Genomic DNA, 8,362 nt, shown 5'->3' with positions numbered 1-8,362 from the left:
AACCATAATGATTCTATGATTCTAAGCTAAAACATGACCACTTCTAGATATACTCACAGGTTCTCCAGGCTCATTTCCACCTAGAATCCTAAATCCAAAACCGGTTTCCTTTCTCCATAGAAAGATATCCTGCTCCTGGTAATCTGGAACTGAAGGGAAAAAAGGAAAACTATAATTTCTAATCAAAACCCCACACCTTTATACCCAAATCAGGACTACTCTGATGTACATGTAGAGAGATCTGCTGCACAATTTTACTCTTTAAATAAGGCAGTCTTGAATTTTTAGACATAATTAAGAACATCTATAGCCTTAAATGCTAAAGGACTATTATTTAAATCACTACTAAAAATTATACAGTGGTTTCTACTCTCTAGGTGTCTAATTGTGACTTGCCATTTGTTTATCACTATAATATTTCCTTCCATCAATATTAGCATCATTACCCAGTGCAAGAGCCTCTTCCAAATCATCAATAAATAAATGTGTACAACAGAGAATTACTCTGCCAGAAACAATACAGCTGCGTCCTCTTTCATGGGAGACAAAAGAGCCACTTGTTATGACTTCTACTGTTTAATTAACTTTCACAGGCATAGTTTGCTATCTGTCTACTGACACTGCTTTAAATAACTATGGGACAGATCCCCGGTTGGCGTAAAACAGAAGGGCTCCACTGAAAACAATGCAGCTCTCCTGACTCTCACTTGTTCATATATGGGCTCTGTAAAACCACTGAACAGATAAAACCAGCTGGAAACATAAAAAAGACCAACCTTACCTACTCATTAGTATGGAACACTAGCAAGGTTTTTACAATGAATATTACATACAGCGAAATACTAACCTTGAAGTGTGGTTGAACAGTAATGTTTTATATTAACTTATTCATGCTTGCGTTCATTCCTTTTTTAAAAATGCAAAATTAATTGCTAACATTAAATCATATCAGAAGACAACTTCAAGTTCATTTAATATTTATTGGTTTGTACCTGTTACTTTGAACAATTTTGTAATGATCCCCTCCCAAAATTTATAATTAACGATAAGAAAAACTGTTCCTTTACAAGTCAGCTGCCTATATCTTTAGTAAAGAAACCCAAGTATATAATTCAGGAATGTGATTTAAATAACTGCATAATCAGATACAGGATGCAGCCCGTTTAATGAAACATCGTCTAGTTTTCTGTATCTATAAGCAGATAAACTGGTTGTTTTCCATTGACATCAGTGAGTGTCAGATTGAGCCCTAACTGCATTTTACACTGTCAGTGCCTGTTGCATAAAAGTTTGGGTCTACTCATCTGGTGCTTTTCAGTGTTTGGAGTTTTGGTTAGTTCTGATGCCCTCTCTTCAATGACTCAACAGGTTTAAAATACAATATGCATTTAAGATCTGAGAATGCTAAAGATTAAGAGAACAGGTGAGTGCTAAGGCACAGATGTCTGCTTTGACATGCTCATTCAAACTGATTTTATATATAATATTTTCACAATTACTTGCAGTTATAAACTAAGCTTAAGACCCGTGCACATTATCTTAATGAACTAGAGGCTAATTTTTGTCCAAATACAATTACAGAATAACCAGGTGATGAATACGCTGGAAGCCCACGTGGTTCATCTGTTCAGGCGAGCCGGCCGAAGGCAGCTCGGCACCATACAGACGGGCGGCACAACAGCAGACCTTAGACAATGAATTAATTGGTGTACGTCATTGCCTTCAGCAAGGGGGAGCGTGAAGAGCTGACATATTCAGAAGCGTCTCTCCAGCACTTCACAGGCTTTTTGGCAAAGGCTGGCCCCAACCAATTAATAGCGCGTGTCGGATCTGTCAGAGGCAAAATGGCTTCTGCAGAGAGCTTCAGCGTGGGCCCGTTTCCTCGGCATCTCTCAACACCTTCCCATTTGTCAGCTCTCCAGTCTCACTGAACGATGCCTTATGTTCCTGGTTTGGGTACCAGCTAGCCAATTAACGGCCGCTGGAGATAATGGCAAGCTGAGGTATAACGGCAGTGTCAAACCAAAGCAACAAAAAACGACAAGCCTATACCCAAAGAAGCAAGTTCATTCAGGTAATGCTCCTTCTGCTGGAAGGATTACAGAGAGGTGAAACACAGATACAACAAACATACAGACAACACACATTTATTTACACAGTGCGAGTACAAACCGAACAAAACTCCTTTTACCGCTTTTTGCGCCAGCTCTGCACTATGGTGATTCCCTGGCACAGGACTGGAAACCCCATCCACCTCTGTGCTTCCATACAGCTGAGGTGGGACCCCCTAAGGCTCTCCATACTGGAGAAATACTTTTGATTCTCCATTATTCGGTAGCACTTCAGAGGAGCTGCTTTCCTTACTTAAAGGGAATATTTCATGGTGGTGCTGAAACTTTGTTGAAAACAAATGAGAAATGGTTTCCAGGAGTCATTCATTGCATCTTTGCACTGTGACCTGATCTCAGGCATGTCTGACTTTCTCAAAAAATGTGTAGGTGGCCTAAATGGGTAAAACCTGCCACTCTGCTCATCCTGAATTAAACCAGACCATTTGAAGAGTGTCGCAAAAGTGGTAAGAAGAGTTCTGCTGGGGCTGTGAGGAGGAATGGAAGGGGAGGCGAGTGCCACAGCCCCATCGATGAGCCACACGGGCAAACTCATGAACAACACAGGAACATGATGCCCCCCCACCGCCGCCTACGAAATCCGCCACTAGCCAGTACACAGTAAAACAAGTACTTTGCACCTTCGTGGCTAACCTTGGCGTACGGCCCTGCCAGACTCCCTTGGTGATGAAGAGCCCCCCGCCACAGAGCAGCAATGACACCAGAACAAGACATCACAAGACACAGATACATTCTCGGCACAGTCTTACATTCTCCAAAACTCGTGGAATTGATTTCTCTCTCTCTCTCACCCTTGCTCAGTCCAGTTGCAGGCGAAGGTGACATAGCTGTAATATTAATTTTACAATTTTGCAAAGCTTAATGTATCTGCTTTCTTGTTAGTTCATTTAATTAATTTTGACTGTATGGATCATGTTAGGCTTTCATGCATAAATTGCTAAGGTTATAGCTACTACAGATTACAACATACTAACTTTCACATCTATTTGCACATGCCTGTGTACATGTGGATATAGAATGCACACACACTAATTTATACATTTATGCACATACATGCAGGTGTATTTGAGGGACTCTTTTTCCTCCTCAGAGGAAGAATCTCTTTGAGAACACCATAAAAATACTTTTCTACAAAAAAATTTCCACTATCATGACACAGTCAGTTTTCCAAATGGAAATACCCTTTTCTAACGCTAAAAGAAATTCTAAATACATGGTGATGAACAATGAACATAGTGCTTAATTAGAGGTCATTTTAATCAAACTTTCCTATACAAACTTTAACAATTATCTTACGTGTTATATATAAAAAAAACCCTCTGCTCAGTGTGATATCAGTTTCAACAAAAGATGGATTCAAAAATAATCAGTATGAGTTTGCTTTAGTCACTAGCTCATTTGAGGCAGCAGCACCTTCAATGACTCATAGCTTGGCAAAGTAGAAAACTTTTAAGGCCCAGATTCAGCAAAGTATATACAAACAAGTATGGAATGAAGAGTGAACAGTCTCACTGAAGCTGATGGAGAGTTTCAGTGTTGAAAAGTCCTGTGATTTAGGCACAAATCTCATGAGATTCCATATTTGCAGGAAAGCCCTGTTTTCTAAACAATCCCACTGCAGGTGAATTCCAGTTTTTCCTGTCTTTTCCTTTTCATCAACCTTTCTGGTGGCATGGAAAGCTTTTAAAACATGGCTTCAGCATGTTCTCGACAAGATGACCAAGTTCTGCTACTGAGGTTTGGGGAAGGCGTGATGCCTCTCAACTAAGCCATGGACCAGGCTGGTGCCAGATGAACACCAGCAAAATCTGCCCATCACCCAGCTCCGTAACAGCTCGGCAGCCTCTGCTGCTCACACAGCGTGCTGTGAGTACCACCGTTCTTTTTAGCAAGACATTCTCTAAGGGCATGGACGCATCTGTGTGCCCAAGTGTATGACTATAACTGCTTGTCTCTTATTACTGTAATAAAAGGACATAACCCTACCCAAGGGGCTTTTACTAACTATCACCTTGAAAGTCAGTCTGATCAGAAGGTGGCTGCAATTTCCTGAGAGTATTTTTCTCTTCTGTTTTAGGGAGAAAGTACCTAACGTTTGGTATCATTGAGCAAATATTTTTAATTCTATGTAATTGTTGGTGAGTGAATGCTACACACTGGGGTTGAGACTTGTTTGTATTATTTTAATTAGATTTGGGGAGACAAAATCCTACCAAATAAATTATGTGCCTGAAAATAAAATTCAAATATTAATGATAACTTAGAATATTTTAAAAGCTTTAAAAATTATCTATCGTGTTCTGCTTTACTTTTAATTAAAGGCTTAAGCCCTTCAAAGGGATTCATTAACACATCTGCAATTCAGATTAATTCATTTTGTCACTGCTGTTTTGACAGATGGCCATATGTAGGATACGGTATTTTGCAAAGCAATCAGACCACATGAGAAAAATTTGACAACAGAATGCGTTAATCTTTAAGGAAGTTTGATAATACATTGAAAAATAAAAAGCATACTATAAAAATATATTTTCAAATAAAACAGTGTGAGATTTCAGAATTGCGGTTCTCTGATAAATTACCCAATTGCTGTTCCTCTCACTGAGTGCTCTTCACGTATGTCATGCCTGGATCTTGGAACCACTTCAGTTTTTAAACCTTAAGGGTTTGTCTTTCTCTCTGATTCATGTACACAACTCCCACTAGCAGCAATGAGCTACCCATAAAGAGGAGCTCAAGCAGCTGAAACTTAGCACCAGCAAAGAGTGTGTTTGTTATTGCCACCGAATGATCTGTTTTCAGATTCACTTAACACAAAGCCGGTTATTCTCAAAAGTCTTAATCCAGCAAAGAATTGCGACTCTGGGCCAGATTGCAGCAGAGCATTTGAGCTCAGCCTTAGCCTTAAAGCATGCAAGTCCCTTTGGGTTTACAGCTTGAGAATAAGCTTCCTTGGATCAGAGCCCAGGCACTCAGCACCTTGCAGGCCTGATCCCCTCACCCAGGGGAGCTGCATGTGAAGGAACTTTAGCCCACATTTTTTGAATAAAGTTGTGGTTCTCATCTGTTGTCACTCAATCAGAGTCCAGACACAGTAACGGAGCCATTGCTTAGCTTTGCATTGTTAATGCTAGCTTATTTTTTCTCCTTTTTTTTTTTTCTTCCCCTAAACAGGCAACGTCTGTGGCTCTCCTCTGAAGAACCCAGAGTACTTCCTGCCATTAAGATGCATTGGGTAAATCAAAAAAATACACACTTTTACAAAATTATGGGTTATCTGGTGCTTTTGAACCAAATTCTGCTCTACCAATGGCTTCAGTGAGACAAGTCACATAAGTCAAAGATAGTCTATTTTAACGAAATACTGATCCAAAGAATACTCAAAGAAAGGAAGAACACATTTTACCAATTCTAAAAAATTAAAATGTTGCCTGTGTGCTTTCCATGTCTACATTACTATTATTAATGTTAATAACAGTGGGATGCACTCCCAGTGAAAAAGGCCATAGGGGGTCATTATAGATTCAGTACTACTTAGAAATATCCTGGAGACGATGTATTCATATATTGAATAAAACCTCTTTATATTATTATTTTTAGATGAAAAAAAATTCTGTCTGGGTTGAGGCTAATGAATTCATCTTCTTATGTCAACTGCACTTGAAAAATTGCACTATGTTCTCTTTATACTCAACAGTTTCACAAATGGGACGAAATAAAACACTTAAGATGATCTAATGCTCTAAAATTCTGTCTTTTTTAACTTCATCGTATACTTCAACACAGAGGGTTGTTACTGTTTTTCAGTCCACTTGTTCGGGATTCAAAACCCTGCCTCTCAAAAGAACATTTTATAATCCTTTTCAGGTTTATTAAAATTTAAGGCTGTGAATCAACAGAGAGCAAACCCCGGGACTGGGCAGCAGGGAGAGCTGAGAGAGCTGAGTTGGGGCTCCTTGGGCAGCGGGGGCTTGTAGGACCCATCAAAAGCCCCAGTTACTGGATGCATCAGCCAATCTCACTGGCATTAGGGTGGCGTCCTCCTGCTGTCCATTAGATATTCATTTAGTTCTGCTCATGCCTTCATCGGAAGAACGCAGAGAGAGTCACATCTAGCACCCAAAGCTATGGATGTCATGGGAGAGGGGATGCTAACGTTGTTAGAGAAAGAAGAAAGCAACGATATGACTGTGTCACTGCCAGCCAAAGACAGCACTGGATTTAAACTGAACTGCAATTTGGTAAAAACACGAAGAACAGCACATGTGGAATAGACAGACAGTGAAACTGGAGGTCCAGGGAATGGTTTCTCCCATCCCGCAGTCTATGATGCTCCATGTCAGCAGAGCTCCCTACGAGTGGTCCAAGAGCCACACAGCTGGTGCTTGGGCAAACACTGGGAATTGAGTCTCAAAGGGATGATTCATGTTCATAACAGAGCAGCTACCAATTGCCCGCTTTTCATGCAGACCAAACACAGGGAAAGAAACATGGTGGTTCACCCCAACCTCCCAGGGCAGAAGAGGTGTTGGGTTTCAGCGTTTCAGCTGTGAACCACAGGCTCCGTTTATGAGACTGATAAGAGGGATGAAAAGTGAGGGCTTGGTGAGGGAAGGAGCTGACCACTGACCTTTAAATAAAACTACCAGTCACGCTTGGGATCAGACCATGGCAGGAGACAGAGCATGTCCAACTGCCCTTTTCACTTAGACTATATCTTTCCTGTTTTTCTTCACCTTTCCTTAGGCACAGCAGAGCCATGTCACTAGGCAAGAGTGTAGGTTAATCCCCAGGGAGTTTCACTCCATCTTAGGGTCAGAAATTCATAGGTGCTTGGACACTTCTAGTGGCACATGCTTACAAGGAGGCACGACCTTATCGCACTTCTGCCATTCTCCAAAAACCCTCTATCTATGAAACCAAGAAATCTCCTCAGAAAATATCTTCCTGGGAAGGAAATGGCAATGGGACGAAAAGGCAGTAGAAAAGCACTGATGTTCAAACAGGTAGGCCTCATCTGGTAGAAGAGGCAGGAGATAATGACTGAAGCAACAGAAGAGGATCAGCCCCACTACAGAGATGCTGGACCATGGAAAGGTGAGAGAGGGTAGCTGAAGGAGTGTAGCAGAACCCAGTCTAGCAAAAGGCCCAAGCAGAGAGGACTGTGGCACAGGGAGAGGAGGGGTGTGGGAAACTAGCAAGGTCAAGAGACAGTGAAAAGGTCTCTGGAAGGGCTCTAATTACAGACAAGGATAAAACCTCTACAAGATACCCACAGCCATCGAGGAAAGAGGGAGGATCTAGCACACGGTGTTGGAGGCAGACACAGAAGGGTGACTGCCTGTCTGCGCACTTCAGGATTTCTCCGGCTCAGCCTCGGGCTTTATCGGGAAAGACAGGCAAGAGTTAAGGCTGCTAAGCTGATACTAATGACTAATTAGTATGAGTTAAATGGTTAATTAGAAATTAGCTAAGTAGCTGCAGGGGGTGAGAGGTAATGCCAGCACAGTGCCCATGGGAACCATGTGAGCTAGGCAGGGGTAACGCTGGTGCCAAGGGACAGCCTCAGCCTTGTCCATCCGGGCAGGAGAAGGAGGAGCTCTGCCCACAACTCTGCAGGGCTGAAGGGTCACCGTCCCTCAGCTCTTGCCCCTTTCTCCCACTTCAATGAGATGTAGGTGCAAGTTCCATCACCGCACTTCTCTGTAGATCAGCATGACCTGGCACAAGAGCCCGTAGGGTCAGTATGCCTAATTTCGGGAAGGGAAGGGAAGCAGCGCACAGAAGCCAAGACACCTACAAACTGCATTGCTAAGACATTCAATCCGAAGAGATGTATCTTCAGCCAAGAAACTGTGACTGATGATTTAATTTTTCCAGGACATAAGATTTCAAAGTGATTCATTTGGTCAGAAAAAAACAGTCCTACCATTTTTCATTCTGGGGTAATGTTCATTTCATATTGGTTTTACCAATTTCCAGTTAGCACAATAAAATCAAACTCCAGGTGATACTCTTACAGTATCAAGACTTTGAAGCTCCCTTTTCTGTTACTAAACTACTGCTTTTGAAAATGAACCTAATACCCTAACACTTTCTTTAAGAATCTTTTACAGATTCCATTGTCTTCAGCAGTGCAATTAAAGCAAAGCCAGGGTGTTTATTTTGTTTGCAGAGAAGAAACTGATTGAAATAATATTTATAGTCTTGGAGCAGACTCAAAGCCCTGCTGA

At 41.5% G+C, this 8,362-nt stretch overlaps 1 protein-coding gene across 1 annotated transcript in view; it reads right to left on the bottom strand.

Annotated features, from left to right (window-relative positions):
• Nucleotides 1-57: 57 nt before the first annotated feature.
• Nucleotides 58-8,362, bottom strand: part of LOC104162203 (membrane-associated guanylate kinase, WW and PDZ domain-containing protein 1-like) — a gene marked incomplete at both ends in the record, with an annotated part of 57,831 nt that continues 49,526 nt past the window's right edge. Inside the window, 2 exons of the mRNA XM_009700876.1 lie at nt 58-149; nt 2,879-2,956. Of these exons, the coding sequence (XP_009699178.1) occupies nt 58-149; nt 2,879-2,956 (170 nt within the window). The remainder of the gene's footprint in view (nt 150-2,878; nt 2,957-8,362) is intronic.

Source organism: Cariama cristata, unplaced genomic scaffold, assembly GCF_000690535.1.
Source record: "Cariama cristata isolate BGI_N322 unplaced genomic scaffold, ASM69053v1 scaffold21665, whole genome shotgun sequence".
Taxonomy (NCBI): domain Eukaryota; kingdom Metazoa; phylum Chordata; class Aves; order Cariamiformes; family Cariamidae; genus Cariama; species Cariama cristata.
This window is presented reverse-complemented; position numbering and strand designations above follow the sequence as displayed.